Below are 22,115 nucleotides of genomic sequence, written 5' to 3' on the forward strand. Positions count from 1 at the left end.
GTTTATCCATCACTTTTTAGTTAAACCCGTTATAAATGGAACAGGGCTGTGTTTAAAGCGTCCTCTGAGAAGTGGCATGAACCAACAAAAATGTTGACAGACGGCTGTTTTTGACCGGAAATGTGACTACTACGTGCAACAGGTGGATCTCAAGGTAAACGGTAATGGGTGCTGCCCATGATCACTCCTCCCTTCAATCTCAGATCGAGTAGTGTCAAACTAGCTGCAAACATAAACGTGTTTCCGGTATCATATTTCAAAATAAACTATCCAGCGACAAACATGTTTGCGTATACACATAGACTGTGCGTATAAAACACCACTAACAAAACTATAAATGAAACAAAACGTGCTATCGGTAATATATAGTGAATTCCAGTCAAGTTATCCGTACGTGCACACACCAATGATTCATTTATTCACCACTCAGTCATCATCACGCTTTTATTTTGAAGGCAGAAGTAGTTCAGTTCCGATGTTTTTCAAGCATCTTCTGTCTGTTCCATGTCCTTATAAGAGTGGCTTTGAGTTGAACTGGTGTGAGATTTCCCAGTTCATTCCACTATTTGTACGGCTCCGTGTGCACTGATATGTCGGACTAGCCGGAGCAGAGGTCAGGAGGATTTACATCTCCTCGAGTGCCCAGTTTAGTCTTTCAAACTGGGAAAGACTAAACTGTCTATCCAGGTCATAGTGGAATTTGTTGCGGGATGAGAGCCACCAGTGGCCGCGCGCCCTGGGGATACTCAGGGCACCGGTAGTGCGCACCCACTGAGGAGCAGCGGTGAGTGGATAGCGGACGGGCTCAACAAGTTCTGTGTCCTGATGACAAAGCGGTGGACCCGACCGATTAATCGCCTGATTGCCAAGAGGATGGCGGTATTTTTCCCCGCGAAGATTTTGATGCACAATCGCAAATACCTCCTGTTCGCTGCTCTTCTGACGCTCGGAGCTGTGGCCGTCTACCATGAGATGGTTGCTGCAAAAGCATGGAGCAGTGATACCAGTAAGTTTGCTCAAGTGCTCAACAAGTGTTTGCCCATTCAAGTTTTTGTTTATGCAATCTAAGCGCATTATTTAAACTGCGCTTAGATTTAATAATGAACCTAATACAACAGCGGAATAATGGAAAGTGTGCACGTAAAGAAAAGAAGCATGAAATAACCTTGCAGAAAGATTAGGCTGCAAACATCTTACAAAAAACAGCAGTTCATTGCCACACAACAAAGTGCAAGTGTGTAATGAATGACAACAGGATCAACAGGATCAACTGAATCATTCTGACACATACCTGCAGCATTTTTAATACAGTGTGATGGAGACAATGACACATTTCCACGATGTCCAGATATTGTAAACAGTAGGTACATTGGTTGCTTAGTTGCATAAAATACAACAGAGTATTATTGTACTCATTAATAATCGAAGTTCATGCTTGATACTTAATTTCATGGACAGAAAAAACAAGTTTTATTTTTCGAACTGAATTACAAGGCTGCAGTTCTTGCTCTATCTCTCTCTCACATCAAATTCACTTCAAAATGAAGAGTTATTACTCGATTATGGGTCAAGAACTGTGGTCAACACATCTCTCACTCGTCCATCGCCCTCCTCAAAGCTGCAAACCTTGACTTTAAAGAAACAATGTGTAACATTTAGGGGGATTAATTGGCAGCAATGAAATATAATATTCATAACTATGCTTAATCAGCGCATAATCACCTGAAACTAATAATCATATTGTTTGTATTAGCTTAGCAAAGGCCATTTATATCTTACTAGATTTGTGCAGATATGGGTCTTTAAAATGCTTGTTTTTCCTATATTCACACGGGCACTCAAGAACAGATAACGTATGAAGTTATATGTTAATAAATGTCCGGATGGAGAAATGAATGACTGACTGTGAGGGAAGATGATTTATTTTTCTATTAGGCACTTTTCCCACATTTTTTAAATAATCCTTTAGCAGAGAAGAACAAGATTTAGTTCAGTTAATGAGCAGTTTCTACCAGCTTGTCTCTAATACTTACTGGGATAAACATGTTGGCACACTGTCTGCAATATGCTTCTTCCTCATAACCGGTAAATAACATGATATATTTGACCATGTAAACTACATTTTGACTGTTAAACAAAGCCTCTCACCTGAAATATACATGTGCAACAGTGTTTTTCTAAATCCTTCTAACTCTAAAACAGTATCAGTAGAAACATCCAATTGGCTGCATCAGGAGAGTAGCGGTGCTAAACCTGGAGTACAGTCTCCAAAATGGACAGAACAGACCAAAATGCCATATTAATACAATAGCCCCATGAAACACGTCCAGTCCCTTTGTTGTTTAGATGTAATAGTTGACCTGTATAGAGGCTGAAAGCCAGTAAAGTCCTGCAGCCATTTGAATTTTACCGAACAAAGCACTGACAAAACAAATGCATTATCAGTGCTGTGGGGAATATTGTAACAAAAATGAAACGGAAGAGGGTAAGCTGGATGAGTGCAGATGGAGATAAAAATATTCCTCGCTTGCTTTTCTTAACCGGCACTCTAGAATTACGTGTGTTGCCAAAATTGGCCCACATGTCTCAAGAGTGTGCGTTTGGAGATCTCCACCCTGGCGGTAATGACAGACTCTGAGTCCACTGGCGCTGTAATCCCAATTCACTCACTGACGCCACAAAAAAGCCAACACTGAGGACCTCCTTTTTAAAATGCACCCTATAATTTCAAAGATGGCTGAAGAGGTTTGAAGGAATCATATTTCTGCATCTGCTCAGCTAGACTGCCAGAGATTTTTGCCGACACATGAGTGCTAAATAATAGCAGCTCATTGGAGTTACGTTCAGTAAACAGGGAGTGGTTGGGACTCTGCTGGGACATTGGGCTCCATTGTTCGCTCAAAACAAGTCCACAAGAATTCAATTAAAAAGCATGTATAATTACAATATGAGAGAGCTTGTAACACCTGAAATGACGGGACCTGTTACCAAGCATCAAGTGAGTTCGATTTATAGCATTGGATGTGATGGTAGTTGGAAATTATTTGAAGGTGTGGTCGTTTTTCTGTCACTGTAGCAGAATGTTGTCTGTGCCATGTTTTCAGAAGCACTGTTTGAGATTTGGCTTTCAAGAGTTTGTCATTCATACATGTGCGCTTCCTCTCACAAACCCATCGCCCTGTAAATAAACAGATTTTCAAATGCCACCAGCCATAAGGAGCAGATCGAGCCAATAGAACACATTTTGTTTGAATGCAAAGTCAGTAGGATGCCAATACAGGAAAAAACAACCTGTTTCACCTCCTGGGGAAATCACACATTTCTTTCAAATCATCAGAAGAGACATTGTGACAGTGTTGTCCATCTTTGCACAGTCTATGCATATCTGCCTGTCAGCTGATGTTTTCACCCACTTCCTCAGGTATGAATCCTGACAGCAGCTGGAAGAGAGCCATGTTTAACGAAACGGTAAGGGTGATGCATGGAAAAAGAAGTGGTGATAGAAAATATGGTGACGCAAGAGTTTGTGTAGGAAAGGATGGAGGAAACCAAGATAACACTTATGCGTGTGTATGTGTGTTTTCCAGGCCAGAAGGGACCATCAACCAGATGATTCAGCTGTTTGGAGGTCCAGCTACACTCCACAAACCTGGAAACCAGAGGTGTGTGTGCTTCTGTGTCTACAGTGCCTGCATGCCAACACTCTGTCTCCCCTCTTTTGAACTACCTGCCCAATTTCCTCCCACCTCAGTGCATTTACCTCTGTATACAGTGTGTTTCCTGCAGCAGAATCAGCTTCAGTAGCCTTCATTGCTCTGTCATCATGTTTCCACTATATTAAGCAGCGCTGTGCTTTGGCCAGTTGCTTGCACCTCATGTTTCATTTTTGGGGGAAGCTGTTACTGTGTTTGGCTCTGCAGGCCAGCCTAAGCAATCTTGCATTCTCGCATTATAATAGTTTCACAAAGTGTACATCCAAAAACGGTTGGGCGGTATGACAATATATACAATTTGTCAACAATCAGTGATTTCCAGTTGCGACAGTGGTGCTGGTATAGTTCTCTGTGTATTTGACATCATGGCAAAATGTGGTCCTGGACACACCTGTAGCAGGAAGTACCACAGAAACAGCATTTTGCCCGGTGTTTCTATTTCTGTCTGTCTCTGTAAAGATTTTGTCACTGCGGCAGCATCAGAACTGTGCAAGATGCAGTCACAAAACTTTACAGATGTGTAGTTGAAATCAGAATGAAGGCAGAGTTCAAAGACGGGTGTAGAGGGGTAGGAAGTGGTCATTGCCCCCCACGTTACGCCCCTGGCCCGATTTTTCTTTTTCTTTTTACATTTCTTTTTGCAAGATCGTCTCTAGTTTTTTATACTAGGAGTTATCTGTGGAATATCTATCATTGGAATATTAAATTGACATAACTTTTGCAACAATGTGATAAAGTACTTTTGTTTTTTAGGGGATATAACTAATTGAATTAGCCAAAAACATGCAAATAATTTCTTTATTTCATCCATAAATGTTTGGTTTTTTAACTTTATTTTCAGAAAATTTGTTCTGTCATTATTGATTCATCTACCGAAAATGTTCTTAATTAATTGACCAATTGTTGGGTCTATAAAAAGTCAGAAAGTAGTGAAACAGTTTTCTAAAGTCCCGAATGATGTCTTGAAATTTCTTGATTTGTCCAACTACACTCCAGAACCCAAACATATTCAATTTACAATCACAGAAGTCAAAGAAAAGCTACCATTTCTCACAACTGTAAAGCTGTAACTACAAATAAACACAACAATAACACTTTAGAAGTCCATTAAATGTCATGACTTTCACAGATTAAGCACACTGCCAATAGGAGGGAAAGGAAAGAGAAAAAGGTGCAGCAGAGCCATGGTTGAATTAAAATATGGTTGAGCTTGACAGCAAAAGAGTTCCTCAGACTCTCAGTCAAGTGGCCTTTGATCACAGGCATGACAACAAAGAGGAGGCGGCTTGTTAAATGATTACAAGCAGCACTGAGCCTGTGAAGCTCTTTGAGTCATTATTTTACAGAATAACTTCAGAAACCCGGGTCACGCGAATATTTAACTGACTGTGCTGATGACAGCAGAGCGTTTCGCTTGACCACTAATGAAATTTGATCAACTACTGGACTGGTAATACTGAGGCTTTGGCACTTGCCTTCATCATCAGCACACAGAGATCAGATAACATGGCCTCTTTGGCAGATGTCACAGAGCTGTATGTTCACAGGACATCTGGGCCTCTGCTGAAACTCGACTGCTTCTCCGTTTACCTTTGTGTGTTTCCCAAAGAATTCGATTGAAGAGCAATTTGACAGCAGTCTCCTCTGTCACATTTCTGGTGATTCACCCCTCTACCAGAGTATAAATATATTTGGTTTAGTTTATTAGGATCCCCATTAGCTACAGCATGGCAGCAGCTATCCTTCCTGGTGTTCACGAAACAGACTTGCATAGTGAGTGTGCAAGTATAACCAGAGCAGGACAAAAACACAGACAAGAAAAGCTCCTGACAATTCAGATCATCACAAAAATTAGAAGTAGTCCGTTACACTCCAGTGCCCCCATCATCAAACCTTGCTTCAAGGATCAGTTTATCTAAAGAACAAATTAAATGTAAATACTCACTTGCAAACTATGCAAATAGTAGTGAATTTATCATATGCATAGATCGTTTTGATCCTAATCCCCACTAATCCCCATTGAACGATCAATGTGGTTTCTGTGAAGATAATTTGTATTTTTTTTTAATGTAATTTCATAATGTTTTGAGCACCACATACATTCTATTCACCTCTATAGAATAAGGATGGAGCCAGGTAGTTTAAAAACCTGAGCAAATAAATGAAACCAAAACTATGTGCATGGTTAGATGCCACGAATGTTTTAAAATTTGGCTGAACCGACTCTTTAAATAAAAGTAGGGTTGATAGTAAGAATCGGGTGTCAGTTGAAACCAGAGGTACTGTCATTGTAAATCAAATGATATTTAAGGAAGTCTGTATTTCTTTGTTTTAGTTTGCAAAGTACTGAGGCCAGATGGTTAATTGTCCCACTGCAGCACAAACAGCAGTGTGTTTCCAGCATCGTCTTCACCCTCTCTTTACTTCCTGCAGTACAAGGGACGGGCTAATCTGCACGTCTTTGAAGACTGGTGTGGCAGTTCTACAGCTGACCTCCGCAAGAACCTGCACTACCCTCTGTACCCTCATGTGAGTCAAACCCTTATCTTCAGAGTTCACTCAGTTGCCATTAATTATGTCTCATCCATAAATTACCCTTTTAGCAAGGCTAGCACCGTGGCTCTAGGGATGGAAATATTAGTCGGTCTACCACTTTGTTCCAGACGGAAGTATCTCAGCAACTATAGGAAGGATTCCCATTGAAATTTAGTACAAGCATTCATCGCGCAAAGACATACACAAGCGTAGTCCAACACACACGGTTGTCTTCACTCAGAGTTGCATTCTACATCCACATGCTAGATCCTCATGCCCCTGGAGTCAAGATGTAGTCTCACTTTGAGTAAATATCATGGCTGATTCTCGAAGTTTACCTTTCCTCGCTCTTTCAGTCCAGGGTTACAGTGCAGAAGCTGGCCATCTCTCCTCAGCGGACCAACTACGGACTCAGGATATTTGGTTATCTACATCCATACACTGATGGTACAACATGCACTTTTTGATCTAGTTCCTTGTCTGAAAGCACACCGAGTACACGCATGCTATCTCTCCCTCAATCTGTCTTTTTTTTCTCCTCATTTCTCAGGAGAGTTTGTGTTTGCCCTGAGCTCTGATGACAACTCTGAGTTGTGGCTCAGCACAGATGACTATCCACTTAACTTGCAGTTGTTGGCATGGGTTGGGAAGGTACGTGTGACTGTTTTCTCAATTGGCAAAGAGTATTTTTTTCATACCTTAAACTGTAATATTTGTTTTCACGTGGGCTTTCTTATTCTAGGCAGGCACAGAGTGGACAGCCCCGGGCGAGTTTGAGAAGTATGCCAGTCAGACCTCCAAACCCATAAGGTAAGTTTACACCAGACGATATTATACTGTTAAAAATGAAAAAAATGCCCTTCTGGGACTCCAAACTATAGCCATTGATGTAAAAACTCAACATTACTCTTACACACTTGTGCTGGAAAATATTAGATAGATATTTCTAGCTATTTCACAGAAATATTGCAAACATGCTGGAAAGTTTTGTCACTGTGTGGGCGTGGTTTACCGTAACTGGGCAAGACATTTTGTAGGCTACACATAATCTAGAGTAGACTGTAGAGTCAGTTGACTTGACACTAACAAGAGAAAATGTAAATATCCGCAATTACCATCAACACTTATGTTTATGTGTAGCCTAGTGGCCTTGTTTGTGCAGATTATTTAGACTTTAAAAAGTTAGTTTGAATAGTGTCACGGGGTGTCGTGGAGGACTCAAAAGTAGACATGACCAGAAGCAGAGTGGAACGGGTTTTAATGAACCAAGAACACAACAGGGAATCCGAGGACAAGACGAGAGATGAGGGGGAGGAAATCCGGCGAGGCAGACTGGGAAACCAGGAGCAGGACGAGCCAAACGGGCAGGTTGACCTGACAATGATCTGGTATTTAGATAAAACAAAGAGTAAAGTTTTAAAAATGACCCCAATTAAAACAAATGTGTAATATCTGCTTCATTAGCCTTAAGAGGCCCCAGAGAAAAGAGACCGATACACAGATTTATATCTGCCCATGGTAGATGCTGTTTCCTTTTTATTTAGTTGAGTCAAGGTTACATTTGCATAACCCAATCGCACAAATTTGCCTCAATTTATAATCTGTAAAGCAAGGCAAGGCCAGTTTATTTGTATAGCACATTTCAACAACAAGGTAATTCAAAGTGCTTCACATAAAACCATTAAAAGCATCAAAACATAAGGCAAAAGAAAAGGAGATTTAAAAACAATTAAAGAAACCGTGTAAGAAATAAAATTCAGTAGCAAAAAGTAAAGGAGATTTAAAACATACATTGAAACAATAATCGATGTCTCCCTGAGACATTGCGCTGCACGCAATCAACCATACACTGCCGCAATTCTGCAATTACTCGCACACAAACCACGTCTGGAAAAGATCTCTGCCGATCTGCGTTTTATAGTGTACGCCTTGCACGAACTCTGTCCCGGAGGAAATGGCGACATATTGTGCACTTTCTAAATTTGAATCGATGTCTGCCTGAGACATTGCGCTGCACGCAATCAACCATACACTGCCGCAAAACTGTACAGCATACGACAACATTTGGATGAATAAAAACTCTCCAAACAACCTTTTTAATGGTGAAAAAATGAAAGAGTAGCCACATCCACAGATCCTGCACTTAGAGCAACATGGTTGTATTTCTTTGTCGAAACTGTTTAGATTGCGTCAGATGTGACTTCATTGAATATTAACCTTCACTTTCTGACAGGCTGTCCGCTCAGAAGAAGTACTTTTTTGAAGTTATCCACAAGCAAGACGAGAAAGGGACCGACCATGTGGTGGTGGCAGTAAGTATTTAGACTGCAGTCATATGAGATGTCCTCTCCTTCATTCTTAGTCTCATTTCATTGGGTCCAACTCTCATGTCAGGTTTGTGCTCATTTTCATGTGCAATGTGAGAAATAAAGTGCAAGAGACATGCAGTTGTTTGTGTTGGTTTTCACACAGTGGCAGCTCCTGGACCAAGGCTTTACGTTCAAGGTTATTGAATCCAGTCACATCTCCCTCTATGTTGGTAAGTACAAAAACCCACTTCATTCCTGTTACTTAAAAATACATCATCCAGTGAGCTCAGGGTTGAAGCTCTATCACAAAGTGTCTCATAATCCAAAACTGTTTGCCTTTATTGTTCTGCAATGATGCTCAAACCTGCATATCAAGTCAGCGGTTTTGTTTTACAATAAATACGGCACTTGACTTATTCTGATACGCTGTGGCTTCGTCCGACAGATGAGTCTGCCTTGTCTGTGAGTGACGTAGCCCACATACCACAGACGGCTGCAAGTCACCAGCACACCCCCACAAAACAGCAGACCGGTGCAGCAGACATGCTGAGGGAAGACCCGCGAGACACTCTGTACGAAGGTGAGAGACGTGTCTCTTTTGCTCTATTTCTTCGCCTCGCAGCAGATGAATCACCTCATCCTCTATTTCCTACCATCAATTGCAAGTGTTTTGCAACATATTTCCTCAAGCTGAACGCACAAAGTGATCACATCTCAAATCTGTGTGTTGTTTCTCTGCAGTGCCTTTGGTAAACAGCAAGTTTCTACAAGATGTCCTGCCTAACTGCTCTTACAAACCCAGCTACACACTCAAAAACTTTGCTCTCTACCGTTACCAAGGACTGCAGTTTGTATGTATTTATATAGTTTGTTTATTTAACTTACATTTCTACTGGTGGAGCTCCAGCCCACATTGTTCTCATCATCTTCTATTATTCTAGACCTCATACAGTGTTGGGATAGCACTGAGGAAGCAATTGTTATAGGAAGCTTTTTCCATCTTGCATGGCCCTCTCTTATTTATCTTTTCCTGTTTTGCTGAGCAGAGTTTCCTATTTGAGGATTCAAAATGATGCCAGCGTACCTACGGTCCTCAGAGGACCGGCTGCTCCCATCACTTTGTGCCTAGTTCCTGAAGTCTCTGCTTTTTGCCGAGCAACCTTCTAGTGATAACAAGGACGTCAATGCCCGGCTAAGAAATAACATAAATGATAATACAAATATAAATCATTATTTATATAGCACCAAAATGACTGAACTACTTGAGTTCTTTAGTTTGAAAACTATTTGAATATCCTTCTGAAATCTGGTATGCATCCAAAAGAAGACATGATGCAGTGTGTTCTGTTCTTATCTTAACTCTGCACACACGTTTGATCCCTGTGGACGGGTGTTGGACAACCCTTATATACTATACCAGATCTCGTGATTCATCAGCAAGCTCTCGCAGGTTTAACAGCATGTCATTTCATTTCATCTCCCCAGATCCACATGTCCTACATCTACCCCAATGACTACACCAGACTTACACACATTGAGACAGAGAACAGCTGCTTCTACCCCAAAAGCTTGGAGTACACGATGGGGTAATACACCACCGAATGAGTTCTAGATCCATATGTAGTAACGTTTATCTTGACATACTATATTAAATTAAAATGCATACGGACAGTGTAATTAGAGGTAGGTTAACAGTATCACCAACAGAGGGTGCTGCACTCTTTAATGTACTGAGAATCTTTTCACAGCAGCAGATGAAAATGTTTTGTTTTATTTTTGAGAGAGTCTCAACTGAAAACTGATTCTTTTATTTATGTGTTTAACAGGGACAGTGCACAGCTTCTTAGTGCCTGGGCAGGAGAATAACATTAACACTGTATTATAAAAACACAATTACGAGACAGTACATATTTATTATACAACAACTACATCAGCAACAACACAACGAGAAAATGAAGGCAGCACAACACCAACAACAAATCTGGGATCTTAACGTAACATCAGGCTACTTAACTTCTTCTAAATCTTGGCATAATTGTGTGTTTTGTGCTCTTGTCTTCAGGTTCCGTTTCGCTGCATACATGAGACTAGATCTTCCTGATATGCAGGACATAGGAAACACAGGACGAAAAGTAAAGAATAAAGTAAATAAAGTGGGCAGAGAGCAGTTTGAAGCAAAGAAACTGCCTCTGCTTGAAAAAATCCCAGTGGACAAGCAGGGGAGGAATTTATTAGGGGAAATGGAGCTCCAGTCAACCACCAACACGAGTTTTACCACACCCAAGAGAGACATTGGCCGCTCTGCAAAAATGCTAAATCAGAGGGACACATCTAACCGTAAACGCCTCGGGGATAAGAAAAAAGGGATGAAACGGCCTCTACCAGTTGTAGAAAATAGCATCCACAGAATTGGCACTGATATCAACTGGAACCAGACCTTCCAGATCCGCCACCTGAACCTTCAGGCACATCAATCAGATCGGATCAACCTGGGATGCTCCATCCTAGGCAACCTGCTTCTCCCCTCTAATGACGCTCTGCCTGTGGTCAAAGCTTTCATGGACCAACTAAAGGAAAAGCACCACGGGTAAGTACTGTATTTGTATATGCACTGTGCTTCAGGAATCAGCCTTATTAACAAGAATAAGATATTAATATATGTTTCCATTATGAGAGATCTGAAATGGGTAAAAAGCATCAGCATGATATATGTCAATTTGTTTCATTAAAATAATTTTACTGGCATAAAGATAGAAACTATCCAGTATTTCAGTAAAAAAAATAAACAGTTTTGTATAGCAGCAATACTACCTGTTTTTTCCTAATTCCTTTCCTGTTTTCTGATCATCTTGCAACCGCTCAGATTTATCATTGGACTGCACGGTGGAGCCCGACCCATAGGTTGGGAACCACTAAATGAACTGACAAATGAATGATGGCATGTCAGTTGTGAATGTTAAAAAGCCATTTAAAAAAAAAAAAGCTAGGTTCAACGATCCTCTGGGCTTGTTTTATTTCATGGTTTTGCTGTATTTTTTTTAATAATGATGTGACATCTTGGAATCAAATAAACTTCCAATATAACGAAATAGCGAGTACAATCATGTTTCATGGCTTGCACAATTGTTTTGACACATTTCAACCATGTTTTTTTGATTCTCTCTGTCCTTGCAGGCAATTCACATTGGTGCGCATTGTTAATGTTGTAAAGCGCGTGGACGCGGTCCAGGGCAACCGCTACCTTCTGGAGCTGGAGCTGAAAGATGTGAACGGCCAGCTGCTGCGCCTGTCGTGCTACATCTATGCTCCGATTCGCCACAGCATGCAACGCAGCCAGGACTTAAATTTCCAACGACCGGAACCTCAGCTGAAGCTTTGCAACCCGGTGGGCTTCCAGTGGAATCCCGACGCCACCGTCCACTTCATAATACCTGGTACATCCACCTTTAACTCCGCTCACTACAGCCATTACATTCACCGACTCCTTTGGTTCCTTTGTCCTGTGCCGTGCTCCTTTTTGTGCGGTGGCTTCTGTTTTACTTTGCAAGTCACAAAAACATTCATCAAGGACAAGGTACTCTGCTGTTAAAGTTGTTCTACTTCTACTCGATCTCCAGTAGAAGAAAAGGCCTCCAATATATGTTTTGTCCTTGATTTGTCTGTACGATTCTCAGTGAAAAACCAGGCTCGCTGGGTGCAGCAGCTGATTGCAGACATGGAGCAATTGTTCAGAGAAACCGGAGACACCAACTTCAGTCTCATCGTCACTGATTACAGCAGCACGGACATGGACGTGAGGAAGGCTCTCCAGAAATCCTCACTCCCCAGGTGTGTGTATGTTTGTTTCGCTTGAATTTGCCGACTCAGATTTTTATAAAGCTCACACATGTATGTGTTGTGATTTTGCCTGTGGAATTTATCAGGTACCAGTATGTGAAGCTGAGTGGAAACTTTGAGCGCGCGGCTGGTCTGCAAGCAGGTGTCGACCTTATACGTGTGAGTGTTGCAACATCACCCTGCAATAAAGCTTTAAGATGAAGTGATAGATGTGCGAATGGACTGTCATAATACATCCCTTTTTGCATCTTTCCCTCCTCGTTATCCCTCAGGATGACCAGAGCATTGTGTTTCTTTGTGACCTCCACATCAACTTCCCTCCCTTCATCATCGACACCATCAGGAAACACTGTGTGAAGGGCTACATGGCCTTTGCTCCAATAATCCTGAGACTGGGCTGCGGGGTTACGCGTTTAGAAGCCAGAGGTAGACGCAGATACACCGTATGTATCATGATTATATTTCTGTGTGACCATGGTTCCTTTTGAAGGTGGGAAGTGTAATCGAATTGAAAATCAAATTTGAAAGTACTTCCTTAAGCCAAATATAATTCTCACATTTTTGTTGCTCTAAAGCCTTACTACCACTTGAGTCATCATTATCAGAAGTTTTTTAATGGAGTGTTCATAAAGCAGTAGAAGCCTAGAACAGCTTCGAACACTGTCCTAATTTACTCCAAAATACAGCATTTTAGAGGTCTTTAACGTGACTAAGAAGATGGTAAATATGTATCCATGTCTAAATGCATTTCCAAGGGAGTGTAGGAGCCCTGTTAGATGCACAACAAAGTGGGAGACAGACAGTGAGGACACAGGGGACAAGACTGCTCTGGGATTTAGTCTAAAACACGAACATGAAAGGAGCCATTCAATGCAAAATTAACACTTTGGTTTGGTTTAACCAGATTAGCTGCCATTTCACTCAAAGTGCTTTAACACTACATGTCGTCATTCAACCATTCATACAGTGATGGCAGGGGCTACCATGCAAGGTGCCTCCTGCCCATCAGGACTCTGAACTAACCAGTCATACAACATACACCGCAGGCACAGCTACGGGAGCAACGGGGTAAAGTGTCTTGCCCGAGGACACATCGACATGGAGCCGGCCATCTTTGTGTTACCACTGACCTGTTTTAGGAAGCCATACTCTTCCACGGCGTCTTCGTCGATGTGGGGCTTCAGTCTTAAGACGAGCAAGATGTGTGACTCCAGAGATGGAGGGGAACCTTTTGAGTGGATGCAAGCAACATCAAAGTTGAATGAAAACATGCCCACCTGTGTTGCAGGTTTGTGGGAGGTCAACGGTTTTGGCCTGCTGGGGATCTATAAGTCAGATTTGGACGCAGTGGGAGGAATGAATACCAAGGACTACAAAGACCGCTGGGGAGGAGAAGACTGGGAGCTCCTCGACAGGTCTGTCCTCACTTTCTAAATTTCCCTTTGTTTGTCAGTGATAGTCATTTTTAGTCTATTTCCTCTATTTGCTATTTTCGTTTTCATTCAACTTTTTTTACACAACATTTTAAAAGCTGTTGCTGCTCCCTATGGACTCTCGACTTGCATTCACCAAGCTGATTGTAACAAGTTCATGCATGTTCCTGGTAAAGATGTTTAAAATAAATATGCTGTGACAATGAAGGCATTGAACATGACAGACAGATAATGCATACCAGTGTGAGAGTATACTCGGGTTGATTTTTACTTCCCGAGAGCAGAGTATTCCAAAGTGGAACCTTAGGCTCCGAAGTATGATGCCGCAAGATTTATTCACATACCTTTTCTGTTACAGTACATTCAGCTGACTGACAATTTTTACGACGTATTTTTACCAACGTTTCATTATGAAAACTACATGAAAAAACAAGGCGACATTTACATCACCTGCATTTTTATTTTGCACTTGCACTTATGTTCCTACTTGGTTGAATGTATTTATTTTATTCCCTCCAAATGAAACAACAAGCATACTTACTTTTGTAATTAATTCGTTTAGGTTCATTATTAATCCGTGAATCTGCTGAGCAATATAAAACAAGCCTGTTTTGGTTGAGACTTGGCCTGTTGTTTCACTTTATATCGCTGTTGTGTCTTAAAAAGCTAGAGACCACAATGATAGGAATTGTAACTAAACAAACTCTGCTCCAGGATTCTCAAGGGAGGGCTGGAAGTGGAAAGGGTCTACTTGAGGAACTTCTTCCACCACTTTCACTCCAAACATGGCATGTGGAGGCCAGTGTGACCCGGCCACAGTGGACCTTGTCACCTGCTCGCTGCACCATGTGAACTTTAAGGCCGGAGCCTGATTCCTGCTACGTAACCGTAATACCTGCTGTCCGACAGAATAGGCTACCGTCTTCATTCACAAGTGGCAACCGTGATGGTCGTTGGTAAGGAGATACTACTGATATGTACAGAGTTTATTTCACTGGATATACTGTTGACTACTGCCAGGTGCTGGTCGATGAATGCCATTGTGATATTACAAATGACACCTGGTCACTGACGGACACCATGGTGATCTGCATTTCTGGCTGATTTTGAAGGAACTGACCTGATCCAAAGACAAATTAAATGATACTCCAAGGATCCATTCACACAAGTGTCCTATATCATGAAGATCACACGTTTTGCACATGAGTCTTAACTGGAGAAAAAAAATGTTTACTTTTGTTTGTGACTAAATTAAATACACTGCAGATTGTGTATATGATAAACAGCCTTATTTGTCATGTTGTAAATTATTGTAAACTTGATATTTATTGTATTAATGTTTGTAGGATTTTATTTTCATTTGAGTTAAATATTATTTCTGGAAACGCACACATATCAGAAATGGGTAGCTCTGTTTACCTGTTGAGTGTCCTCCCAGAAATGTTGTATTAATTATGAAACGTGCCTTCTCTTGTGACGGTTATCCAGGTGCTGGGGCTACAAAGTGATATTTTTACAGGGTCAGGAAAATACTTAAACTAGAAAAAATGAGTCGATATTTTAGTGATTTTTATTATTGTATCATTTAGTTGTGTCAGAAGGACAGTCAATCATATTTAGACACAGACAATTTTGGCATATGAATCAGTAATCAAATGTCAGAAAACTTGGAAAAGAAATGCATTGTGAGAATTTCTGCCAAAGATAATAGTTGAAAGTAGAGTATAATGACCTCTACTTCATTCCTGTGCACAAAAGTTCAAAAGCAGGGTTTTTCTTGACATGACGAGCTATTAAAAATGTCTGTGTAAATATAGCATGAAGGGCCATTTTAGTCAATAGCTACTTGTACTGTCATGTCTGTGCAGCCAGCTCACATTACTTTCCCATTTTAACAGTGGGAAATATTTTCACTGTCAACACAGTAAATACAGATATTGTAGGAAGTATAGGGAGTGCGAGATGATTTGTGTATTTGTCATGTTTCATTGTTTTTTTAAGACGAGACTAATGATTTTTCTGATTGTTTACATTCCGGTTTAACAAACTTGTACCTTTCGTAGTCCTTTGAATCAGGTTAATTTGGTATTTTGGGCAATGGAAACACAATTCTGGTCAGATGCCATACTTTGCTGGTGTGTTTTGGTTTGTAACACTACCAGGAATTGTGTGATGTTTTTGTGTACCAAAGCAGCTTTTGAAATGTGGTTTCTGGTTAGGCCAAAATGTTTGATGCTTTCGTATTTTACGACTCCTTGGTGTCTTACGTTGTTGTTTTTAGACATACCTCACCCCTCTCTCCGTGCTGACAGTTGACCTCTGCCTTATTGTACGGTTCTCTTCTCTCAGGGACCGTTTTTGCTGTTACACTTTACACTGCCTTGACAAATCGGAGGAATAAATCCCTTGTCTTTATTTCCATTACATTATGTGTGCTTTTTAATCGTAAATATTTTGTTCAAATAGAGAACTGAGACAAAACGCCCATCCATCACTACCTACCCACCTAGTCAATGTGTCCTTGCTCTGACTACACCCATCTTCAAACTTGTTATTCATTTTGATCTCAACTACACACCTGTTAAGTTTTGTGATTGCACGGTTGTGACACTATTGTGTGGACAAAATCTGTCCACATACAGACAGACATATAAACACCCGACAAAGTACTCGAACCCATTTCTGTGGTAGTTCCTGCTACAGTACATATCTCCAGGACCACATTTTACCTTGATTACACACACACACACACACAAGTTGCGAATAACACCAGCCAAATACTGTCACACAAACGCAACATCATAGAACATATCAATATCATAGTAAAAATAGGTTGTTGTTGTGTTCTTCACTTTGAGTTGAAGGTCTATGCAGAAGGTCTATGCAGACTTTGTAAATGTTAAAGAAAGGTGAGGTATAATTTGACATAGGGAGACATTCTGCTCCTCTAAAGATGTGTTAGGAATTGATCACGTAACACATCTTTAGCACACACAAGTACCACCCTTTATTTAGCAGTGTCAGAACAGCACACACACAGCCAATGGCAGAATTGGACACTTACATTACCTCACCTCATTGTCTCGCAAGACAATTTAAGCGAAACACAAGTCTGCACAGCTGTGGTGCCTTTAAGGCCATTTTTAGCTTTTACAATGGTGATGGAAATGCTCTACACAGTAGGAATAACAGTATGTGGCCCCCACTCAGCCATATATTGTATTTTTACAGATGCTCATGTGCACTCTTAAATTCCTCAGAGGCTCCCGTCACCCCTCCATTTCAACCTTCATCTTACTGACTGTCAGCCCAAGGATAGCTACTGGCACATGTGACAGTTTGTTATTGGAGAGGAATTCATTCCAGTCCAAGGGTAAAGGCTAAGTATATCCCAGCTCTGACAGAAGATGTCTCTGGTGCTTTGTCACTGTAAGTCAATGGCATAACTTAGCGGAGACGCGACATGAAAAGCGTCTACAATACCCTTTTCATAACCGTGTCAGAGGACAATGTCAAGTCGGTTGCATTTACAAATGAAATTAAATATTCTGCCAGAAGAAGTTCTTTCTATGCTGCAGCTTTAGAGCAGAGGTTATAGTTATTTACATATTTGCTTCAATGTTCATATATGTAGGTGAAACGAAAGGAGAGGCAAATTGTACGACTGTATTGTGTTCTTTTACATAACTGCATCGTCTGACAGTAATAAGCTGTGTATTCACAATCCTATTTTACAAATGTTCTACCTGAGAATGGAATAAAAACTACAGTGACTTGAAAGTATGGTGTATGATTTTACTTTATGTATTCTTTTATTTATTATAACAAATTCCAGTCAGTTCTTAATCCCTAACATCATGCATTAAACATTTTCTTCCTGCCCTCCATACCAGACATGGCCTCCACGTTCTTACGCCAGTCACCCACCTCCATGGTCAGCTCCTGGTGTCAAAACAAACAGTCAGACCATTACGTTTTTTGCAGTTCATTTTTTTTTCTCTCTTAAGATTTTGGAAATCTCTGTTAGTTTGAGTAGTTGTACCTTCTCTTGTTTGATGTCCTCTTTCTTTACAGACTTGAGGTTTCCCCTTAAGTCCATGGAGCCCTTGGTTTTGGATCCAAACAGAGCTTTCAGCATCTCATCTGCTGACACTCTCACCTTCCTCAGAGCTGGCTTCTTGAACTTCCCTCCGAGGTCCATAATCTTCAGATTCAAATTGTTGATCTAGAGATGGTGAAAAGCTCAGCTGGTGACGATTTGATAAGAAAGAACTCTTTCTCTTGATGCACTTCTATTTCAGTGATGGTGGATGACATACTTCTCTGTGGTTCTTGAAGACTTTGGCCTCACAGTCGTACCGCTCCTCATCCACCTTATCAATCTTTTCAATAATCTCCTTACAGATTTTCTAAAATCAACAGCAAACAAATAACCAGACTGTATTTAAGTACACAAACGAGACACATGATTATTGTTTGTACATAATCAATGTTGTACAGTTAATCTCAGGGTCATAACCCCTCTCACCTGCAGGTCATCCGTGTCTAAACCCATGAGCTGCAGCGGTGGAAGCTTCTCTCCCAGGTAGCGGACCTTCTCTTCCTCTCTTGCAGTCTTCTCTGCCGCCAGATCTTCTGTTGCACGAGTCAGCAAGAGGATCTGGATGAGTCAAAGTCAACATGGAGAGAAGTATGTGACATCTTGGTGTTTAACCAGTGCTTCTAACTTTCCTTTTGGTTGTTACATGACAAAAATGGTGTCTCGTATTCATAGATTGTTGTTAAGTCAACACATGTGTAATTTACCTTCAGTGATAGCCTGCGGGAGGCTGAAATCTTGGATTTAGGCTGAAAATAATAATAAAGATGACATGTTACACTAGATAATTTAGCTATGATGCAATGTAGATATAAGTTTTGTCAGATACATTGTAAATTCCTTACCTGCGATAGTTCAAATGGGTTAGTTTGGTACAATTACTGGTACCTCTTTTTGATATAGCTACTCAAACCTTTATGAGATTGACAATGTGACTTTGACTTACTATGTATCATGGCATACTAGACAGCAGCTTCTTATAATGCCCAGTATTTAACATTGAATATAGTTATCCTTTTCTGTCTAATTGTATTCTGCCACTATTTAATCATATCTCCAAGCCGGGTAAGATCAAAATGAAAGCAACACATCAACAATTAAAGCTGAATGTGCAAGAGAGTTGTTCAGTCAATGCTCCATTCACCAATACAATCATACAAGAGAAGGTTAACGTTTCATTGTTAGTGTCATTGTTTCTTTGTAATACTGATCTTTATAACGAGGGGAATTGCATGAGTCTGTGTCAGTATGATACAGTACATATCATTATAGTTAACATGATAATATATAATTCAACTTTTGTTTTTAAACTATATATCCTATCCCATCGCTATATAACCCATTTGCTTTGTAATATTGTTTTCTTCCAGGGAAGCTGTTAAGCTGAGTGAAAAGATTCAGTCATTCAAACAAGTTCGCACAGTGGAACTATTATTCATGAACATATTGTCAGTTCAAATGAGTATATTTCTACCTTTGCAACACATTTCTTTGGGGCCAAGGGGGCTGGTGAGTGCTGAGAAGAAAGGAATAAAGACAAGGAATTTAAACCATATTAAATATCAAATTGTAACTAGTTTCCCCCATTATTGAGGTTAGAAAGAATAGTAAGACATGCAGTCTGTAACTTACATCACTGTGATAGCCATGTGGAATTGGTTGGGCCAGAGAAAGCAGAGACACACAAGAAAACAAGAGACAATGTTATTATTCTGCGACAAACCTGCTCCATCATAGGCCAATAAACACTCTTGAAAAATAAACTTTTTAAACTGTGTGATGACAGAACTTACTCATTCATCATTGTCAAAAAAATGAGGAGGCTGGTAGATCTGAAAAAGACAACAACAACAAAAACAGTCCAGTGAAAAACAGAACTCGACACCCTCAGTATCAGAACGTGCATCAAAGTGAAGTGTATGAAATCAGAATGTTTTTTGACAGCAGTTGGTGCATACGTCGGAGTTGTGCACTAAAGATCCTCTCTAAGAAGATGCATCACTCCACACACCTCTCCCTCTTTGTGTATCTGGTTATCCAGTCATGACAACATCTGTGGTACTTTGAAGTAAGGACGTAGTGAGACATCTTCTCTTTTTATAACTTCTCTAATATCTGTATTTGTGACACCACCCACCTCTCTGTCACAAATGATTGGTCAGTCATCGGGATTAACGAGAAATCTCCGTTTGTGAACTCAACTACATACTGACTGACATGATTATCACCTCTGTTGGAAAGGATGATGAGGCTGAAACTAAAGTATTTGCCTCCTGATCAGCAGATCCTGGAGTGTGTCATCTGAGAGCAATAACAAAAAATAGGCTACTTATTAGTCTAATATAATTAACATTGTACAACACATGTAACATATTTGTGAAGGCATATTTTATGGGAAAGGCCAGAAGAACATACATTATTTTCCTGTATGTTTGTGTTGCTCCACAGAAGAAGTCACGTCGCCATATCCAATAACCTTTTGGTGCTATGTCGATCATCCTCACAATGTGGTGCACTGTGTAGTATGACCAGTGCAATAAGTTCCACAACAACATCAAAGGTTCAACCAGTAGCATTCACTCATTCGTCACGCCTGTGTATTGTTTTTCAGGGTCACAGACAGATTGGGGTCCCAGCATGCACGAAGGGAAGGCTTGCTATGCCCCATTCCCCCTGATTTATGTATGTCTTTGGACTGTGGGAACAAACAGCTGAGATTCAAACCAAGGACATTACTTTGATGTGAGGTGAAAGTGCTAGACCCAAAACCAATATCTCTCTTATTTTTAACGCCAGGATGGTTACAATTTTATGTGAGACTATACCAGGAAAGCATGTTATGAAAGCCTTGCATGTCATCACTTTCAAAGATGGACACATTTTGTACCCTTTTCTCTTTTCTCTCTCTTGGGTTTGCATTGATACAGAATACATTCACGTGGTCATAGCATGTGTGTGCTTTGTGGCATGATTATAAATAGTTTGTAATGCAGAAAGAACCCATTGGTTCCATATTCATTGTATCTTTTCTTTATTTGTTTTATGGCACATATCGGTTACCATCCTTTAAAGGTTGGAAATTGTTGACCTGGATGGTGTCCCCTTCTTCTGGCATGCTTCATTTCTGTGGGAGTGATGATATGGTTTGTGGGCCGACATGAACAAAAGCATGTTGTGTTTTAAATAGAGGCAGGTTCAGTTCAGTCCGCACAAGACAGCATGCAACACATATATACCCTGAGTCTTCCACTTAGCACTTATTGTATTCATAGTTTGCTGCACTTATTGTATTCGTATTAGTCTGTTGCACTTATTGTATTCGTTTGTTTCTGCACTGTACATTTGCTCTGGTTTATGCTCTTAGATGCTTGTTTAAAAAAGGAGATGCACTTATGACTTCTGGTGAGTAGTAGTTGTCTTGAATACCGATGTTGAATACACTTATTGGAAGTCGCTTTGGATAAAAGCGTCTGCTAAATGACTGTAATGAAATGTAATGGAATATATAAACTATATCTATTTTTGGATGAACAACTCTCTCGTCATCCTCCTGTCCTGTAATAATTTGTCATATTGTAATTAACAAGGGGCTAGGAAAATTGTAACCTTTAAAATGGGTCCAGATAAAAAGAGGTCATATAGATGGTCATACATGTATAACCTTATCTTGAGTGATGACTCCCTCCTCATAGTTCCAGGGATGGCACAGACATGTTTCTTTATACATACAGACCAAAAATACCAACCTATGGTCTGACTTCCTCCTCTGGATAGAGGTGACAAGCTGTATGCTTTGTGTTTTGATTTAGACAAATCCACCAGGCACACGGCTCAGCATTGGAGTATTTAATGGGGGATAGGCCTCAGCCGGCACCTCTGCAGAAAACACTGAAACAGCATACCAAGTGTAACTTCTTGACAATAAGAAAAATGTAGAAAATCCACAGACTTGGCCTCTCCATTTCTGCTACAGTGCGAATAAATAAATGATTCATGAAATTCATTTGATATATTTTCAGTGAGATTCATTGTTAAAAGGTTTATTTTGGGTTTTTTTATGACCGGAGGAACATAGGTGCAGCGTTTCAAATGGAAGCACAAATTTACGAGGCGACCTGAAGCTAGCATCACACCCGTGAACACTCATTCATCATGAGCTGTATCCTTATCAAGCTAGCCGTTAGCTTCA

At 40.5% G+C, this 22,115-nt stretch overlaps 2 protein-coding genes across 3 annotated transcripts; one reads left to right on the forward strand and one right to left on the reverse strand.

Moving 5' to 3' along the window:
* Nucleotides 1–614: 614 nt before the first annotated feature.
* On the forward strand, nt 615–17,303 carry b4galnt3b (beta-1,4-N-acetyl-galactosaminyl transferase 3b). The gene is made up of 19 exons (XM_079277866.1): nt 615–1,006; nt 3,422–3,468; nt 3,588–3,662; nt 6,147–6,242; nt 6,605–6,695; nt 6,799–6,899; nt 6,991–7,058; nt 8,482–8,560; nt 8,721–8,787; nt 9,003–9,137; nt 9,299–9,408; nt 10,043–10,143; nt 10,620–11,144; nt 11,732–11,991; nt 12,232–12,385; nt 12,481–12,553; nt 12,667–12,820; nt 13,683–13,809; nt 14,542–17,303. Exons 1-19 carry the CDS (start codon nt 826–828, stop codon nt 14,633–14,635), a joined length of 2,538 nt encoding a protein of 845 aa, XP_079133992.1. The 5' UTR covers nt 615–825; the 3' UTR covers nt 14,636–17,303.
* Nucleotides 17,304–17,448: 145 nt separating this feature from the next.
* tnni1c (troponin I, skeletal, slow c) lies at nt 17,449–20,005 on the reverse strand. Of its 2 annotated transcripts, none has more exons than XM_079265936.1 (8): nt 19,938–20,005; nt 19,716–19,758; nt 19,401–19,442; nt 18,634–18,675; nt 18,356–18,487; nt 18,147–18,236; nt 17,870–18,052; nt 17,449–17,769 (listed from the first exon to the last, which is right to left on the reverse strand). In XM_079265936.1, exons 5-8 carry the CDS (start codon nt 18,380–18,382, stop codon nt 17,683–17,685), a joined length of 387 nt encoding a protein of 128 aa, XP_079122062.1. In that variant the 5' UTR covers nt 18,383–18,487; nt 18,634–18,675; nt 19,401–19,442; nt 19,716–19,758; nt 19,938–20,005; the 3' UTR covers nt 17,449–17,682. The 2 variants fall into 2 exon arrangements, with proteins under 2 accessions (XP_079122062.1, XP_079122063.1); XM_079265937.1 differs by having other exon boundaries at nt 19,885–19,962.
* Nucleotides 20,006–22,115: the final 2,110 nt, after the last annotated feature.

The sequence above is a fragment of the Melanostigma gelatinosum genome (assembly GCF_949748355.1).
Source record: "Melanostigma gelatinosum genome assembly, chromosome: 1".
Classification (NCBI taxonomy): domain Eukaryota; kingdom Metazoa; phylum Chordata; class Actinopteri; order Perciformes; family Zoarcidae; genus Melanostigma; species Melanostigma gelatinosum.